Source organism: Urocitellus parryii, chromosome 9 (assembly GCF_045843805.1).
Source record: "Urocitellus parryii isolate mUroPar1 chromosome 9, mUroPar1.hap1, whole genome shotgun sequence".
In the NCBI taxonomy this organism is placed as follows: domain Eukaryota; kingdom Metazoa; phylum Chordata; class Mammalia; order Rodentia; family Sciuridae; genus Urocitellus; species Urocitellus parryii.
Genome location: NC_135539.1, coordinates 6,145,243 through 6,163,498, shown reverse-complemented (window position 1 = coordinate 6,163,498; position 18,256 = coordinate 6,145,243). Strand labels below are relative to the sequence as shown.

The window sequence follows — 18,256 nt, the reverse complement described above, 5'->3', positions numbered from 1 at the left end:
GGCGGGGCGAGGCGCGGCTGTACCGCTCCGAGGAAGGCGGCTCAGGGTCGGGGCAGAAGCCGGGTGCGCCCCACGCGTCGTGGTTTTTCGGGGACGCTTACGGGTGCAGCCGCGGCCCCGTCGCAGCACCTGCCGCGGAGCGTGAGCGCGGGGAAAGGCGGTGGCGCGGGCGGGAGCCTCGCCCAGAGTGGCCCCGAGCCCCAACCTGTTGCGCCGGCAGGACCTGGGGGGACGTCGAGGCCCGCGTAGGGGCCCCGCTGCAGCCCGAGGCCTGGGCGGCCGTGCGGACCGCCGCGCTCAGAGGAGGGGAGGCGCGGGGCGCGAAGGGCCGGTGCCAAGGGCTTGGAGCGGCCCGGCCCGGTCGCCGTCGGTTACTTTCTGGCCGAGCATCTGAGTTAAGTGGGATCCCAGGCGCTGTACGAGTGACCGCTCAAGGCGAAGGAGTAGGTTTGAGGAAAGATAATGTTTGCTGTTTTTTTAAACATGTGATGCTCATAATGTAAAAGTCACCCCTTGAACCTGTGCGATTCCGTGGTTTTTCAGTCACAAGATTGTGCTTCCATTGCTCCTCTAATGACCCCAGGTGGAAACTGCTCTCCCTCCCCGTTTCCTCGTGTTCCGTCTCCCCTGAATCGTAAAACCAGGAGTTTTCTGTCTGGCTTTTACTAATCAAGGTTCATCCATGGTGTAGCTGACTTAGCACTTCATTACTTTTTGTGACTGAATAAACATTCCCTGTAGGTATACACCACATTTTGTTAATCAGTTAATTGACTTATGGGTGCTTCCTTTTTTTTTTTTTTTTTGGTTACTCTAAATAATGCTGCAAGATTTTGTGTTCTAGAAGTGGCATTACTTGGGTAAAACTACTTCTGGATTTTTTTGGGTAACATTTAGTTTTGTGTTTGTGGGGGTGCAGACTCAGTGCCTCCTGCATACTAAACACACATTCTATCACTTAGCTACATCCCCAACCCTAGCTCTGACTGTTGAATTTCAAATGGTAGAGAAATTCCAAGATTTTTTTCTGTGTGATTGAGCTAGGAGGTATTACTTGGTCTCTGGGTTTGGAATTCTTAGTTTGTAGTATGGTTCCCAACTGGACTAGTTAAGTAGATAGGACAAGCCTGGAAGGCAGCAGGGAAACATGGGTTGTCTGGAGGTTTAGCCTATGGAGATGCCTGCCTGACAATGTGTAGAGGTCAGTGCCATCAAAAGAGGAACTGAGGGGCTGGAGATGTGGCTCAGCGGTAGCGCGCTCGCCTGGCGTGCGTGCGTGCGGCCCGGGTTCGATCCTCAGCACCACATACCAACAAAGATGTTGTGTCCGCCGAGAACTAAAAAATAAATATTAAAAAAAAAAAAAAAGGTATTGTGAATAAATATTAAAAAAAAAAAAAAAAAAAGAGGAACTGAGTAGTTTCTCTAGAAGAGGGAGCATGCCAAACCAGTCAGGGCCACAGGGGAAGCCCCAGGGTTTGCTTAGGAGGAAGCAGGAGCAAAGGGAAGCCTAGGTGAGCACTTTCATGGGGCCTTGGCAGGAAAGGCACCTGGGACAGAGTGGACATATAGGATTGGCTGATTTTAATAAGTTGAGACTCAGGGGTAGAGCGCTTGCCAAGCACATGTGAGGCACTGGGTTCGATCCTCAGCACCACATAAATATAAAGATGATTTGTCCATCTTAAAAAAAAAAAAAAACCTAAAAAAATGTATTGTGTCCGTCTATGTAACTAAATATGTGCAAATATATATGAGATACATTTTATGAATAAATAATTCCAGGGGCTTTGGGCTAGATAGTGTTGTTCCCCAGATGTTTGGTACCTGGCCGTGGGATGGTTTAGAGGAAGGAAAATAATGGTGTGTGAGTTAGATAAAGAGGGTAGTGGCTTACCTATGAGTCTACACTCCCTAGTTAAGTTTTGTACTCCCTAGGAATTAGCTAGTCCTGAGAGAGGCGGTGTTTTCCCAACAGCAAGATTAAATATCATAAGATACAGAAAAATTTTAAAAATGACTTGTATATCTGGACATGGCTGGGACAATGGGAAAGTCAGTTATGAGAGTATTTTTTTCCTCCAATCAGATTAGAAATGAAGTACCTCATTTGCTTTGGGGATTTAACTCTCTTGGAAGCCAGGTGAAGAAAACCCTTTCTACCTCCCCTCCCTAAACCCATCTATTTAAGTAAAATGGATCAAAGTGTGGCTTAAAGAAGAGAGTGCTTTAAACTTGGGATTCTCAACTGAATCACCATGTGATTTTCTGCACTGGAAATGGGTGGTCACTATCCTTATGCTTGAGAAACCTTGAGGGAAGAGCCCTGTTCTCAGATGATTCTGGTGGCCTCTAGATTAGGAAGCACTGTGTTTAACCACAGATGCTGAGTAGATCCTGGAAGCTGAAAGACATGCCAAAAGTCTCTAGGAAAAGGACAACTGGAATTTAATTTTAGGCCTAATCCTTTGAGAAGCGGAGTTATCCCTAACTGAGACAGCTTTCTCTTTGACCCAGGGTGAAGGATGTGAGCCTATTGATCAAGATCCTGTTGGGATAAATCTCCAGCAGAGGCACTGGGATTAGGCAGAAGTCATCCACTGTGACTAAGCTGAGAGACAGTGTCCAGAAACTGATACTGGGTCTGTGTTATTTCCATGAGAATATTACTGTATGTTTCGTGCTTTGCAAAACCCATAACCCAGGGAGGTTAAGGGGCACTTCAAGTATTAAAAAGTGAGGCTTGACCTTGGATGGATGCAGAAGTGTGTGGGAGAAGCCTGTTGTTCCAGGCGTGGGCTCCGTTTTTCTAGCCTACTGGACTAGGTAATTTTTTGAGTCCAGGGGAAAAAGCAAAGAGGTTGAATGCTCTGATTATCACAGCCTAACCGTCCTGGAATAATTACTTTTAGAAAACGTTTGGCTTCTTCCACTGAGTTGATGTTTAAAGCAGTCCTGTGGTAGAAGTGAAAGCACTTGTCTCAGTTCTGCAAAGCCAAAACCTGTCCAGCTCCTCCTCGTTTATCTGGGCAGGGGTCAGGGAGAGTGCAGATTGAGTAAGCAAATAATTGTCTTCTCAGTTTTTTTAGTTGTAGTAATTTTACTTTTCCCCCCCTTTTTTTTTTCCCAGTTGTACTGGGGACTGAACCAGGGGCACTCAGAGGCTCTGTTTGCCCGGTTCTGAATAGGACCCCCGTATCCCCCCAGGCTAATGATTCGCTCTCCTGGGTCTGTAGCTGGGGTGGGGGGTTGAGGATTCACAAACACCTTTATAGCAGGGAAACAGTTGGTCAGGAAAGGCAAGAAGTGTATGTAGAGATGAACCTGGTAGAGCATTTATATTTTTATTTGGTGGTACTGGGGATCGAACCCAGGGCTGCTCTAGCACTGAGCTACATCCTCAGCCTCCTCTCTTATTTTGAGACAGAGTCTCACTAAGATACTGAGACTGGTCTCAAGCTTTCCATCCTCCTGCCTCAGCCTCCCAAGTAGCTGGGATTACAGGTATGCACACCCGGCTGGCTGGCTTGCTTCTTTTTAATGATTTGCAGTACAGTAGGTGGAGCCCAGGGCCTCCTGCATGCTAGATAAGTCCTGTGCCCTAAGCTGCACTGCAACCCTCCTCAGTAAATAGTATACTTTTTTTTTTTTTTTTTTTGAGACAGGGCCTCACTAAGTTGCTGAGGCTAGCCGTGAACGTGTGGCCTTCTGAGTCTCTGGGATTACAGGTGTGCACCATGTGCCTGGCCGTAGTGTGCTTTTTAGCAGGGCCATTTTTAAGATTTTATTTTCTTTGCTAGACCCAGTGGCACAGCCAGTAACCCCAGAGACTGGGGAGGTTCAGGAGTTTGAGGCCAGTCTTAGCAACTTAGCTGCTAAGGCAGTGGCTGTGTGCTGGCATCCCCTTGTCTGAGGTCTGTTACAGCAGACTTGGTGTGTCACCTCCACTCAAGGCCGCTGTGGTTGCTGCGGGTGACACCCTCCTCCCTTGCTGCCTGCTGATCTGCTGGGGCTGGAGGAGCATCCTCTGTGCTGCTGTTCTGCTTATGCTTGTTCTGTGACAGGCTGGCCTGTGGGATACTTGGGCACCTTAGGCAGGTTCTGTGGCCCCAGCTGGCTCCTGGCTACTTTCTGGTGAGTTTGTGCTTTAGAAAAAGCCAGTCCCAGTGTTTGAGAACCGGCTGCCAAAGGTGGAAGGGGTCACAGACCAAAGTAAGAGGACGACAGATCCAGTAATGCACCGACTGCAGTCTCCTGGGGACTAGAGGACTGAAGGTGTCTTGGGTGGTGGCGGCAGGAAGACGGGCTTTCATGCTGAGCTGGACAGAGATGGGCTGTGCCATCTGGAATGCACTCAGCCTTTCCCATGAACTCTGAACATGCCCACACAGTCAAGGAGCAGTCCAAGCATGGGTCAAGGGCACAGCCCACTCAGGTGATTGTTTTAATGATCTCTTTGCCCTTTAGGGGTTGCGACTCGTGCCAGGGTCTCCTGGTGGCAAGATGGAGGCTACCACCAAGATGGCTGCACACGTGAAGCTGGACCCCACACAGCACCCTCACCTCGGGTCTTCCCAGCCCTTCCACAGAGAGCCTGACAGCTGGGTTCAGCACCCCCAGGGGTTCTCAACCCTTGGCCTGGGACACCATGGCGGGGTACCTGTGACACACCCTCCCCAGGTCTGGATCCTTCCCTTGGTACCTCTCTACCCTAGGGGTTCTGTGGAGTTCTCTTTTGTTGGTTCCTAGTTAATTTCTGTAAGTAATTAATTGTTTTCTGTACTGAACGGCCCTTGTCTCCACGTTGGACCCATGGACAGACCTGGATTGAAGATATTGTGGATTTTAAATCGCTGGCTCTGAGGTTCTATATCTCCTTCAGCAGTGTTGAGTTAGGATTTAGCAAAGCCCGTTCAACTCGGGGGTCTTTGGAGGTGTGCTTCTGGGCTTTGCTTACAGCTGCCTTTAGTCCAGCTTTAACTTTTTGTTATCAAGGGCCATGCTCCTCTGAGGTTCTACCAGTCTCCTGTGAGTTAGGAACCGTGGCTTGTGGAAACCAAGTCTCCATCCCCACGTGGGTTCTGGGGACTCTTAGTCTACTCCCTGCAGGGTCCTTTCCCTTGGGTCCTCCCGCCCCCCCCAGCTGCAGGCCCCAGGGGACCCTCTGGCCAGTGTCCTCTTCTCTACCCGCAAATCCTCATCTGTGTTGTCCATGTGTTCAGGGGTCCCTGTTGTCCCACTTTAAGCCTGTCAGGAACTTAAACAGGTGGCACCCACTTGCCAAGCTGGCCATGTCAACACCCCTCTTCCCTTCCTTAGGATCCAGCCACCTGGGAATGGGAGCAGCAAGATGGCAGAGGCTTTGAGTGGTAGCCAGGAGGCAGCTGGAATCTGCCACCCCAGCAAGCTTGCACTTCTCCAGTGTCCCACAGCTATGTCATTGGTGACCTAAAGCCCCTCAGTGCCTCCTCACAGAGCCCAAGTGAGGAAAGAGCCCGATCATTTAGGAGCTTATTTTGGTACCAGGGATTGAACTCTGGGGCCCTTGACCACCGAGCCCCCAGCCCCAGCCCTGTTTTGTATTGTATTTAGAGAAAGGGTCTCACTGAGTTGTTTATCACCTCACCTTTGCTGAGGCTGGTTTTGAACACATGATCTTCCTGTGTCAGCCTCCCGAGTCACTAGGATGACAGGCATGCACCACTGCACCCGGCTCACTCAAGGCAGGGTGCTGGTGGTGGTGGCACATGCTGGAACTCTGAACAGGGACGCAGGGAGAAGTGCTCACCCCGGTGGACACCTGTGCTTCCCTGCATGTCCAGGAGAGGGAGCCTAGGAAGTCACCTTCCCAAAGTGAGGGGACTCTGGGAATGGTGCTGCTCCAGGGCCCAGTGAGGCAGATGTCTGGCTGCTACATTTTCCCCTCGGTCACCTTTCCCTTTCCACAGCCAGGCCTCTGTGCTTCAGGCCCTGCCCTGGACTGGTGCCTGTGCTAAGGTGGGAATGGAGGGAGGGCCTTGGGGAGCCCCTCATGCCAGTTGGGGATTGGGACAGGAGGGAGCATGGTGTACTAACTGCAGCCTCAGAAGGCATGTGTCCTAGAGGCCACCATGGGGCAAGGCCTTTCCCTGAGCATTGGCTCCCCACACTGCTGAGTCCCCTGGCTCTCAGGGAAAACAAGTGTGCTTCCTGCACATGTCCCTGCTCCCACAGGAGAGGTCAGTTGTGGAGAATGTAACAGCACATGACTTCTCCTGGGCAGCGCAGGTGGGGGAAAGACCTGGGTGAGCTCGGCACCATGGCCTCCTCACAACTGGAGCTGGGCTGCCCTGGCAGTGCCACATTGCCCCAGTGTCCTGTGCTGAGATCCTGAGGTGCCTGGGAGAGCAGAAGCTGGGTAGGAGCAGCCGCCCTGGCAGGAGGCTGCAGCGGGACGTGCAGCCCTCAGAAGACCAAGAGGGCAGAAGCTGTCTTCACACCTGCACTTGTGTCCAGGAGGAGGCCCGAGGACAAGCACAGGCCCTCTTGCTCACTTCAGGAGCCAACGGGCAGCTTCTGGTGGGAGGACTAACCAGCTCCCGGCACATGCCATCCTTGTTAGGAGGAGGCTGCCAAGAATGCAGAGGCCACTGTCCCAGAAAGGTGACAGCTCAGTCCCTGACTGCCCCACAAAATGGGCTTGTGTCCATTTTGATTCTCCCTCATCTGGTGCACTCTAGACAGGACATCCGTAACTGGAGCTGTTTAACGGCTACTGGTTGGACCAGCCCCACTGGTGTCAGCCCATCTCAAGTGACTCAGGGTGCTGCTCCCAGATTAGCTGCTCCCATGGAGCAGCCTGCGGCAGACTAGTGCTGCCAAGAACGCGAGGCTCCAACACAGGACAGCCACCCCAGTCACAGGAAGGCTCCTGTGCGGGGTCTTTCCCCCCAGGGCCCTGGCCAGGCAAGATGCTGAGGCGTGAAGCTGAGGGCTGTAGGCAGTATCCCAGGGTGGGCCCCTGCTGAGCAGCAGTACCCCAGGGCCAGGATCCCCAAGGAGGAGGAGGCCAGAGAAGAGACCAATCCCAAGCACCAGGAAGAGAATCTGGAAGTGGAGAATCTGGAAGAGGTCAGGCCTGTCAGGAGGAAGGGCCTAAGATAGAACGCAGGCTTTTGGTCAGGACAGGTGTGGGGCACGTGGAAGTGAGCAGGCCGCAGGGCAGTTGGTCTTCACAAGGTCCCTGAGTGCCCCCCCAGTAGGCTGTTCCTCTGGCCCTCCAAGGAGGTAAGTCTTCCGTGGAGGGGACACACCCAGACGCTCCCTTCTGTCACAGTGGCTAATTCTTAGTCGAAAGTGACGAGGCACACTAGGAAATGGGAGCATGGGAAGATGACTCACAGATGGGCTTGGGGACAGCTGTGGCTGACCCCTGAAGAGACGGGGTGAGGGGAGTTCAGGGGCGTTGGAATTCCCAGAGGAAGATGAGGAGAGGGTTGTGGCTGGAGTCTACCTTCGGGTGGCTGTGTCAGCAGAGCAGGACTAGGGAGCTGAGGGGAGGTCAGTGGAAAACACACGGCCTGAGCCTTGGGACCCTGGACCTGTGTACCTCTCCATAGCTCCAGCCCCAGGATGGACACACGGAGCTGCCCAGAGCGCTCCTTGTGCCTGTGGGAGGCTAAAGTGGCTTTGGAACTAGGGGATTTGAGAGGCATTTTCATGGTAGCACTTGGGGCCCTGCTGCATGCCCAGGAAGTGCAGCTTGTGGCTGGCGCCCCAGAGGCATGTGCTGCAGGGGTACCCACACACCCAGCATGGGCTTTAGAATGTGGCTTTTAGGCAGACGACCTGTTTTTGTGTTTTCCTGAAACCAGGGTGCAGAATAGTGGTGTGCTCAGGCTGGCAGAGCCCTCCTGGGAGTGCTGGCTCCTGGCCTCCAGATGCCATCTGCCCCCTAACGCACTGGGTTTGGCATGACTGACCGAGCATGACAGAGCGGAGGTCACGAGTCTTGGCATTTCATGTGTGTTGTTCTGAGGAATTTTCCACCCTGGGTGGAAATGAGCAGAAATGAACTTGGGCTGGCAAGTGCAGGCCAGTCACGGGCCAAGGGCAGCACACTGTGCTGAGCGAAGCCTGTGACCTCCTCAGGGATTACAGTGACATGGCAAAGACAGGGCCTTTGTCCTCCAAGATGGGCTGACGAGACGGGGTGAGGGGGCAGCACACGTGCCTCCTGAGGTACGTCTAGCCCACTGAAGGGAGCTATGCCTTGGATGCCCACAGTGTCCCCTGTGCCCAGTGTCTCTGAGGACAGGCTTTTCTCTGGAGGGTCCTGGAGGAAGGGACATTCTCTCAGCCAGGAGGAGCAGGAAAGCTGAGCACAGCTTAGCTGTGGGTGCCCTGTGCCTTCCAGGTGTTGCCGTGTGCACCAGGGACCTTCCATGGACAGAGAGCCAGGGTCTCTGCCGCAGAGCTTTCTGCTTGAGAAGTCGGCCATCTGGGAGTGTGAATGAGGAGCATGTTACAACCACTGAGCAACAGGGGCCCTGTGGGCAGGGAGGGAATGGCCTCTCTGGAAGAGGTGACATTTAAGCTGAAACTGGGATGACATAATAGAAGGCCCCAGCTGCTCAGGTGAGCAGAAGCTCTGAGCTGGAATTGTTTAGGTTATGGTAAGCATTGATTTCTCCTTAAGGACAATGAGAAATTGGTGACAGATTCCAAGCAGAGGAATAACGTGTTATGTGATCTGATTACACACTTAGGAGATGTTCTGGGACCGGGTGGACCATGGAGGTGTTTCTGGAAGCTGAGAGGCCACACAACAGTGGTGAGCGGGCCAGTGTGGTGGCTGCAGATTGGAGAGAAATGCACTCTGGATGTTTGGGGGAGGGTAGGGGATGGCAAGGACCTGGAGTGCTCTCAGGAATTTTGGCATCTGCACGTGGTGGGGTCACTGCATTGGGCCAGGAAGGGGGTGTGCCTGGGTTCCAAGCTAGCGCTGCAGATACTGGATAGCATAGAAAGGAATAAAGTGGGATGCAGCTTCAGGACCGTGGACTTCCCTGAGCAGCACACGCCTGATCTGAGGGTGCCTTCGCACAGCTCCTTGCACCTTGCCTTGACCCCTGTGTGGCCTGTGCCACTGCACATGTCCCTTTGAGGTCCTTTTATTATGGCTAGATTGCATTAAATCACTGAGTAGATCTTAAAGCAGGGCATGGAACCATCTTTATTCAGCAGCCTGTGGTTAGGATCCACCAGCTGGCGGGTCAAGGGGCAGGCTGCAAGTCTACACCCTTCAACTCCCTCCTGGGGTTAGAGCACACCTTTACAGTCCAAAACCACATTAATCATAAGTGGCTGTTGCTGATTCAAGACCATAAGCAAACATCAGGAGATCATAAGCAGAAGGGGAAGTAGGTCAAAATGATCCTCATTTGGTACAAGTTAAAGAATGGTTACTAACATCTAGACAACCAATCTGACAGGGTACATTGTCCAAGAAAAATGCGAACCAAAGAGAATAATTTTACATTGTATAAGAATTGCCATTTTGTGGGCTGGGGCTGTAGCTCAGTGGCAAAGTGCTTTAGCATGCGTGAGGCCCTGGGTTTGATCCTCAGCACCACATAAAAATAAATAAATAAAGGTGTCCAACTACCACTAAAAAATATTAAAAAAAAAAAAAAAAAGAATTGCCATTTTGTGTCGCCAAACATGCTATGCTGTTTGATGGGCACAGAGGCAGGTATTCCTATGGGAGGAGCATTTCCTACATGATGTGGAGTCTCAGGGCAAAATGGAGTCTGTTTGGTCATTGCCCATAAAGTCTGGCCCATAACACTTTGTTCCTGATTGTGGTGTTTATAGGATTTTCTTTACACTTTGTTCCTGACTGCGGTGTTTGTGGGATTTTCTTTATCCTGTGACTTGGTTCATACTTGAGACCACTGTCATGAGCTGCTTCCCTTTGTGTTTCTGTGGAGGAGACAGGAGAAAGCTGCAGATCCTCGTGGCTGATGTAAAAACTGCTCACCCTGACGCAAAAAAGGGGCCAGCTTCCCAGCTGTGGGCATTGGCTCTCGGCACACACATCCTAGCTGATAGGACTGGAGATGCCAGGAATGCCATGCCTCTCTTCCCTGGTGCCCATCTCTGCATCTGCAAAGTAGGGGCCATGAGAAGAGTGTACCTCACTCCTTTCCGCTCACCTTGGCTTGGCCTACTGGCCTGCTAGGGCCAAAAGAGTGGGCAGAAGGGACAGCACAGAGTCCAAGCCTAGGCCTCAAGGGGTGTCAGATACCCTGCTTGCCCCTTGGGACCTTCCAGCCCAGCCCCAGCAGCCCCAGCGCCGTCCCAGCTGGTCTGCAGATCTGCACACAGGAAAGGAAATGCATGCTGTGAACAGACACTTGTGTTTGTTCCCCCCAATACTGGGGTTGAACCAAGGGGCACTTATATCCCCAACCCTTTTTAAAAAATTTGAGATGGGGTCTCACTAAATTGCTCAGGCTGACCTTGAATTTGCCTCAGCTCCCAGGTTGCTGAGGTTGCCAGCATGCACTGTTATGCCTGGCTGTGCACACTCGTTTTGGGGCAGCTTGTTACACAGCAACAACTGGCTGAAACAAATAGAAATACCCAGAAGGGAAAGGTAAGATCAATGGTGGTACAGCATTTGAGAGGGCCTGTCCTCAGGGAGCAGGGGACTTTTTGAAGAGCTGCAGTGATTCTGTGGAATGGTGTTGTGTCTACTGCTACTTAAACCTCAGGACAGCAGTGGAGGTGGTCCCACCCCTTCTGATGGTTGGGACCACCAGTGCTGAGCTGGGGGCTCACACTGAGCTGGGGGCTCACATAGAATAGGAGCCCCTGTTCTGAAGGCTGTTACATACAGTGGGAGTCCAGGGCCCAGTCGTTTGTACAAGGCCTGACTCCCAACCTTCTTGGTGGGTAGGAGGAGGGTGAGGATGGTGCTTGGGAGCTCCCAAGAGTAGGGAAAGGATGAGAGGCCCCCAGGCACCCTTGTCCACTGTGCTGCAAACCCGAGCTAGACCTCTGACACACTGTGTCAATGGTAATCGGTGCCCTGCATCCACCTGGAAGCTAAGCAAGTCATCTCTGTGGAGCACAGTGACTTGCTAAGCCTGCTCCTGAGATTAAAAATAGGGAAAACCCAGCAACCAGACCTTTGAAAAAGTCTGATGGGGCTTCTGGAAGCTGGAGCAAGTTGGTGACTCCATCTCTCAGGTGCCATAACAAAGTCCAGTGAACCTTTGCTGATGGCCAGAGGCACTTCTCAGTGCCCTTTGATTCCTTAAAGTTCAGGTTTACCCTCTGTTAACCCTCACTGGGCCTGCACTTGGTTCCTGGCCAGCAGGCCAGATCTGTAGTTTCCTGACTGACCTTAGCCCCTACTGACTCCTGCCCTGGAGGCCACCCTGCTCCCTGATCTCCCATAGCACCCCCTCCCCCAAGGTTCTTGAGCCTTGGTCCAACAATTTCTGCCAGGCCCTCCCACCTCCCAAGGAGAGACCAAGGCCTCCCACATGGTTGTCCTTGGAGACGCAATAGCTCTTCCCATATGGGGCAGAGCCCCCTTAGATGGACTGCCTGAGCACGGGCCCTAAGAAATACCCATGTCCTAAGCTTATGTGGCAAGAGGACTTCACAGATGAGACTAAGGATGGTGAGGTGGGGACATTATCCAGCTGACCTGGGAGGGCCCCAAATGCAACCATGGTTATCTTTCTAGAAGGAGAATTGACAGATTGACAGGCCACATAATCACAGAGGCAGAGTGGAGCTAGCCTAGAGGAGGATCCTCCCCTAGAGCAGCACCCATGGCCATGCTGATTCTAGGCCTCCAGAACGGTGAGAGGATCAATTCCTATTGTCTTAAGCCACAGAATCTGTGACTTGTTGCTGTAGCCTCAGGACATGAACACTCATGGGAAGGCCAAGGATTCTGAAATGACTGGACCAAGGTGTGGCCTTGTGACCTCTTCACTGAAGGTCCCTGAGGCTTAAGCCTCTCATCTGTTTCAGAAAGCTCCCTGCTGCTTGGCCTTGCAGTCCTCACCCTTACCCAGTGATGCTGTCATGCCACAGCCTGCACCCCCATTCACAGCCCTGCTCCTGCTCAGCTGCCAGTCTGCCGCCTATCACGGCTGATGAATTGGGAGGAACTGGGGTGCCCTGAAGGTCCTGGGCCAGAGTGGTGGTGCTCCACTGGCAATGTGCAGCTGTGTTCCTGGCTTTGGCCTTGGCTCCAAGGTGACCTCCAGGATCCTAGATCTGAGGCTGAGAGCAGCCCTGCCCTCCAGCACACACCCGTGCCCATCCCTGGTGGGCAAAGGACATTTACTAGATACTTTACAGCCAAGTGCCAACATCATTATCAGCTGCTGTGTTCACTCCATGATGGAGCCGGTCTGTCAAGGGCCACACAGGTGTGCCATTGTTCTGCTCAGGTGCAGGCGCACTCGTGCCCTGGGGGCGGTCTTGCTGCCCGAACCCTTAAAACCCTGGCTGGGACCAGCAGTGTCTGGACAGAGAAGGAGCCCTGGCAGATCTGCAAGTCCTCACTGTGTCGTTTCTTCCAAGAGCTCCCTCTGGAAATTAACTTTTTCTTAAAGCAGCAAAAGGAGAAAATTATCACCAAAGAATATTCCAAATTCTTAGCAGAAATCCCATCATCTCTGCAGACATCACCTTGGGTGAGTGTTAGGCTTGGTCATCTGTGGAGTCCTAGGTGACCAGCCAGTCCCTGAGCAGGGAGGGCAGGCTCAGCTGTGTCCCACCAACAGAACAGGGTCTGCTTGGCAAGTGCAGGCTCTGGTGGCCCCAGTGGCTCAGGATGGCATGTTTCTGGGGCTTGTTTCCCCTGGTGGGTGAAGGAGGAAAACCAGGGACTTCTGTGGCACTGGGTGCTTGTCCCTCTGGATATGTGGTGAAAGCACTGAGGGTCTCCCCGGCCTGTGCTCTTCTTGTAGTACAGCCATGAGGGCAGATGCCCTTGACCTTGGGGAGGCGGGGGCGAGGACGACAGGCGATGTCCCACTGTTCCCTATAACAGGTTCTCCCAGGATGAGGGGCACAAGGCCTATGATAGTGCTGCTTGCCCTGGCCAGCCTGCAGCATGTGGTCACATCTCTGAGAATTGCAGCCTTCAACATACGGAGTTTTGGGGAGACCAAGATGTCCAATGCAACCCTCTCTAGCTACATTGTGCAGGTAAGTCTTGGTGGCCTGCTCCTGAGTGCAGACCTCAGGGGGAGGGTGTCACAGCCCCATGAACACAGGGCCAGTGGTTTGGGCAGGGCAGCTCCGTGGGGCAATGAAAGCCCCAGGACCCAGGCAAGGTGAAGACAGGGCCTGCTGCACCATGAAGAATGTCCCAAGGAGCAGCCATGGCTCTGGCTGTGACCCTTGAGATGGGCAGGACCCGATGCCCCAGGCAGCTAAGGGCTGGAGTCACCACCCAGCTCCTGCTCAGTACCCGTGCGGCCCTGTCCCCTAGATCCTGAGTCGCTACGACATTGCTCTTATCCAGGAGGTCAGAGACACCTACCTGACAGCTGTGGGGAAACTGCTGGATGAACTTAATCGGTGGGTGACAGTGGTAGGGTTCTGGGAGAAGAGACCACTTCCATGGTACAGCCTCACTTCATTCTGGTCCCAGGGACAGGAGGCAGAGCCCTGCTGAGGCCCTGATGGACCTTTGTTTCCCCCATCCAGAGATGCACCGGACAATTACCACTATGTGGTCAGCGAGCCTCTGGGACGCAGTAGCTATAAGGAGCAGTACCTTTTCGTGTACAGGTAAAACCTGGGCCAGTGCAGTCTGTGACTGCCAGGACCAGGACGTGAGGACCCCGTCTGTACCTACAGGGCACCGTGCAAGGGTCAGGGGTAGTCCAGAGTCCAGTAAGCCCCTCCCTCTCCTGGGAGGATCCTAGGAAAGTGGGAGGGACAAGAACCCAAAAAGAGAGCACGCCAGGAGGTGGCGACCACCCCTGCCTCCAGCCCGAGTGAGCCGGTGGCTGGCACCTGCTCCTCCCCAGGGCCACCTGCTAGTGCCAGTGCTAGTGAGACCTGGTCCCTTCTGCTGCCCCAGGAAGCAGGTTCATTGAGATAATGTGAAGGAGCCGGCTGGTTCACCAGCCCCACGGTTACCTCCTGCCTGGCCCTCCCGCAGGCCTGACCAAGTGTCCGTGTTGGACAGCTACTACTATGATGACGGCTGTGAGCCCTGTGGGAATGACACCTTCAGTCGAGAACCAGCCATTGTCAAGTTCTTCTCCCCATATACACGTGAGTATTGCTGAGCCTCAGCCCTACCCAGGCCATCCCCACACCTGTTGGGATCTTGTTGTCCTTAAGTCCACTCCCTGGGGCACCATTGTGTGTCCTTTATCCCAACAGCTGAGCCTGCTTCTGCCTGCCAGGCGCTCAGTGTGTCTGTCTCCTCAGATGTCAGGGAGTTTGCCATCGTGCCCCTGCATGCTGCCCCAGCCGACGCAGTGACGGAGATTGATGCTCTCTACGACGTCTACCTGGATGTCCGGCATAAGTGGGGCCTGGAGGTGAGATGGTCCGTCCTGTGGGCAGTGGGCTCTAGCAGCCCAATCAGTCCCAGGGCCAACAGGCAGGTGTCTCTCGCAGGACATCATGTTGATGGGTGATTTCAATGCTGGCTGCAGCTATGTGACCCCCTCCCAATGGTCCTCCATTCGTCTGCATACAGACCCTGCCTTCCAGTGGCTCATTCCCGACACTGCGGACACCACAGTCACGTCCACACACTGTGCCTACGACAGGTGAGTAGGATACATCATGGGCGTCCAGCCTCAGAATGCATCACCAAGCCTCTGAAGCCCAGCCTTCACCTCCTGTCCTGTGTCACACAGGATTGTGGTCTCTGGAGCTCTCCTCCAAGCTGCCATTGTTCCCAACTCGGCTGTCCCTTATGACTTCCAAGTGGCCTACGGCCTGAGCAACAAGCTTGTAAGTGTGCACCCTGCCAGCTCGGGGTGGGTAGATGATGCGCTTCCTCCAGGGGAGGGGTGGGGCTAAGTCCCGAAGCCCTGTGTGTCTCCCTTCAGGCTGAGGCCATCAGTGACCACTACCCAGTGGAAGTGACGCTGAGAAGAGCCTGATGTCAGTGAGTAGCATGGCTGTGCAGCTTCCAGCCAAGGGAGCTACCTCACTGGACATCTCAAAGCCTAGACAGCCCAAAGGTGGATTAAGAAATACTTTAATGGAGGTAAATAAAGCTCAAGAAGGTGGTGGTCTCTTGTCCTTACTGTCTCTGCTTGGGAACACTTCCCAGGCACATATCTCCTTTGTCACCTGGGAGGACCATGTCATCAGCGTCTCTCCAGGGCCTTGACGAGAAGGTCATTGAGGCGGCCAACCATGGCCCTGGGGTCGTCTACTAGCCCTGCTGCTATCATGGCGTTGTCATAGATCTGAAAGGCAAGGGTGGAAATGTCATTGGGCAGGGGACCCAAAAAACAAAGACAAGAGAGCTGTTTCCCACCTCCCAGGTGGGCAGGGGCTGTCCTGGGCGGGCCCGGCTCCTCTCACCTGGTCGGCCAGCAGCTGGGCCAGCTCTGGCTCCTGCTCTCTGAGCTGACTGAGCTTCTTGATCAGCATGTGCCTGCAATGTGGGAACCACAGGAGCTGTTGGCTCAGGCCTCTACCTGCATGCTGCTGACCCTCTGAGGGGGTTAACAGAACATTCCGGAAATGGCCAATGAATCCCCAAACAACCCACCAATTTACTAATAGACTGTTAAAAACCACAGAAGACCAAGTAGCCAAGAGGGCCCCTGGAGGATGCCGGTGCACGGCAGGGCTCGGGGAAGGCAGATCAGCTGGCCTGTGGTGTTGGGCTCACCAGCAGCCAGCCAGAGAACGATGAGACTGGATTCCTGCCTTCTTCCTTAGACCAAAATTAACTGGGATCAAAGATAAAAAGTACAATTCAAAAAAGCTTAATCTCAGAAGAAAACAGGTAAATTAAAAAAATTTCATAAACCCAGAAGCCCAAAACAAAAGAATGACAAAAACATTTTTCCTGCAAAGAAAAAATATAATAAGAAACATACATCAAACTGATGAGACTTCACTTAGGTAAACTGAGCGCACAGGGGAAATGGGAATTAACTATGATCTCTACAGAGACCCGAGGTCCACAATTACGCACAGATGGTGTCCCATCTGCAAACTGCACCGGAGCAGGAAGCATCTCTAACGTACGTCCTTACAACAGCATCAACACAGCTGGACAAAGGAGGGCATTCGGGATATTCTAGCACGGGGGTCCCTTGTTACACCATTAAGTGAAAAAATCCAAGTGACCACCTGCACAATGCCCGGGAGGAGCCCCGGCTGCTCCCTGGGACACGCACTTCTGGCTGCACTGGGGACAAGGCCAGGAGGGAGCGTTTTTCCTATCAACTCCAGGTATATTCCAATTCTGGACCATGTGAACACACACAGGTTTTAAAGGCAAGATTGAGAAGTGAAGCCCTTGGCCACTTCCATACAGCAGAACTAGTCAGCAGTTGCCACCGGCCCAGAGCTGCCACCTGTTGCTCCACACTCAATTTACCTAAGTGACCTGCAAAAAGGGGAAAGAGATCTCCCCAGCCCACTAGTTCATGGTAAAGACCATGATAAAGTGACAATGAAGAAGTTAAGCCATGTGCCACAGGAAAGCTCCACACAGATGTGATTCACCAAGTAGGCCACGCTGTGGCAGGTGAGGAGGTGGATGAGGGTTTTCCTTTCGCTATTAACATTTTTGGTAACTTGTTTATATAATTTCGTTTCAAAAGATTATTACCAATTAAAAAAACGACAAGCAAAACAAGGGCTGGGGACATAGCTCAGCTGGTAGAGTGCTTGCCCTGCATGCACAGGCCCTGGGTTCCACCTCCAGCACCACAAAAAATAAAAAGAGTTCAGAAAATGATAACTTAAACATTTAATAAAAAGACCCATCAGCAGCCAGCTGGGTGTGGGGGCACACACCCGAATCCCAACAACTAGGAGATGGGAGCAGGAAGTTACAGGCTAGCTTTAGCAACTTAGCAGACTGTGTCTCAAAATAAAAAGGGGCTGGGGATGTGGCTCAGTGGTGGAACACCCTTAGTAGCACCCACAAAAAAAAGGCATTAGAGCCAGATGTGGCACACACCTGTAAACCTAGAGACTCAGGATGCTGACACAGGAGTACAAGTTCAAGGGCAGCCTAGGCAATTTAGGGAGACTCCATCTCAAAGGAAAAAAAAGACATCAGCTATAAAAACTAAAGGGACATGCCAGGCATGGTGGCACACACCTATAATCCCAGCAGCTTGGGAGGCTGAGGCAGGAGGATTGTGAATTCAAAGTTGGCCTCAACAACTTAGTGAGGCCCTAAGTAACTCAGCAAGACCCTGTCTCCAAATGAAAAATAAAAAGGGCTGGAGATGTAGCTCAGTGGCTAAGTGCTCCTCGTTCAATCCCCAGTATAAAAAACAAAACAAAACAATCCAACAACAACAAAAAAGAACTACACAGAGAACCTAAATTGCCAAAAGGTATTAAAGTCCCAAGTAAAGGGAGAAATATACCATGTTCTTTCGAAAATTGATTTAGGGAGTTAAGACCATCCCCGTCACAATCGCTGGATTCCTGTGTGTGAGGGGTGTGGGCGTGGCACAGGTCAGGCCACTTACAGAGAAGCAGCCAGCTCAGGGGCAGACCTGGCTGCTGGGCCTGGAGACCTGGGAAAGCTGAGCACCCAGGACCCTGCGGAACTGGCAGAGGGACAAGCAGAAGATGTGCGTGGACACCTGACACCCTGTGACCTGGGCAAGGACAGGTGTGTGCAGCGAGTGGGTGGGACGATGGCTGTCTTGCAGAGTGGGTAGAAATCCAACCCCCTATGACCACCAGTCAGTTACAGAGCCAGCTGAAGGGCCAGAGTCACCTAGACCTTAGAAGGGAAGGGAGGGGTTAAGTTCGGCCTCCAGTGAGAGGTTCCTTAAGATCCAAGAAAGCCTCCAAGACAGATTCCTAGATTTAATTAAAGTCAAGCGCTTCTACTCGAAAGAGAGGGGCCAAGCTCCAGGCCAGGAAATGCTTGAGAAAGCACGCGCAGGAGCCGTCCAGGGCCCAGGGGTCTTGCTCTGTGGGAGGGGGCACTGCTCCAGGGTCCACAGCACCACAGCTGCCTGGCAGCAGCTTGGGCCAGTGAGGACCTGTAGCTACTTCA

At 52.9% G+C, this 18,256-nt stretch overlaps 2 protein-coding genes and 1 long non-coding RNA gene across 9 annotated transcripts in view; 2 read left to right on the top strand and 1 right to left on the bottom strand.

Moving 5' to 3' along the window:
- LOC113180415 (uncharacterized) lies at nucleotides 1-4,891 on the top strand. Its single transcript, XR_013344319.1, has 3 exons — nucleotides 1-443; nucleotides 2,518-2,642; nucleotides 4,468-4,891. It is a non-coding gene; the product is annotated as an uncharacterized LOC113180415 (long non-coding RNA).
- Nucleotides 4,892-6,510: 1,619 nt separating this feature from the next.
- Nucleotides 6,511-15,182, top strand: Dnase1 (deoxyribonuclease 1). Of its 7 annotated transcripts, none has more exons than XM_026385217.2 (8): nucleotides 6,511-7,266; nucleotides 13,064-13,221; nucleotides 13,508-13,596; nucleotides 13,726-13,809; nucleotides 14,186-14,301; nucleotides 14,461-14,573; nucleotides 14,653-14,807; nucleotides 14,898-15,145. In XM_026385217.2, exons 2-8 carry the CDS (start codon nucleotides 13,075-13,077, stop codon nucleotides 15,061-15,063), a joined length of 870 nt encoding a protein of 289 aa, XP_026241002.2. In that variant the 5' UTR covers nucleotides 6,511-7,266; nucleotides 13,064-13,074; the 3' UTR covers nucleotides 15,064-15,145. The 7 variants fall into 7 exon arrangements, with proteins under 7 accessions (XP_026241002.2, XP_026241004.1, XP_026241000.2 ...); XM_026385219.2 differs by lacking the exon at nucleotides 6,511-7,266 and having other exon boundaries at nucleotides 9,110-13,221; nucleotides 14,735-14,807; nucleotides 14,898-14,994; nucleotides 15,093-15,182; XM_026385215.2 differs by lacking the exon at nucleotides 6,511-7,266 and having other exon boundaries at nucleotides 9,110-13,221; nucleotides 14,898-14,994; nucleotides 15,093-15,182.
- A 46-nt stretch (nucleotides 15,183-15,228) lies between these two features.
- The window catches only part of Trap1 (TNF receptor associated protein 1), a 37,688-nt gene continuing 34,660 nt past the window's right edge, over nucleotides 15,229-18,256 (bottom strand). Inside the window, exons 17-18 of the mRNA XM_077802783.1 lie at nucleotides 15,577-15,649; nucleotides 15,229-15,458 (exon numbers count right to left, since the gene is read on the bottom strand). Coding sequence (XP_077658909.1) covers nucleotides 15,357-15,458; nucleotides 15,577-15,649 — 175 coding nt within the window. The 3' untranslated portion in view covers nucleotides 15,229-15,356. The remainder of the gene's footprint in view (nucleotides 15,459-15,576; nucleotides 15,650-18,256) is intronic.

What these genes read in the sequence shown, in the direction of transcription:
- Dnase1 (XM_077802786.1), top strand. Translation starts at nt 12,988, where the DNA reads ATGAGGGCAGATGCCCTTGACCTTGGGGAGGCGGGGGCGAGGACGACA. An exon ending in GGCATAAGTGGGGCCTGGAG is followed by an intron (nt 14,574 to 14,652) that starts GTGAGATGGTCC and finishes TGTCTCTCGCAG; the next exon opens with GACATCATGTTGATGGGTGA. An exon ending in ACACACTGTGCCTACGACAG is followed by an intron (nt 14,808 to 14,897) that starts GTGAGTAGGATA and finishes TGTGTCACACAG; the next exon opens with GATTGTGGTCTCTGGAGCTC.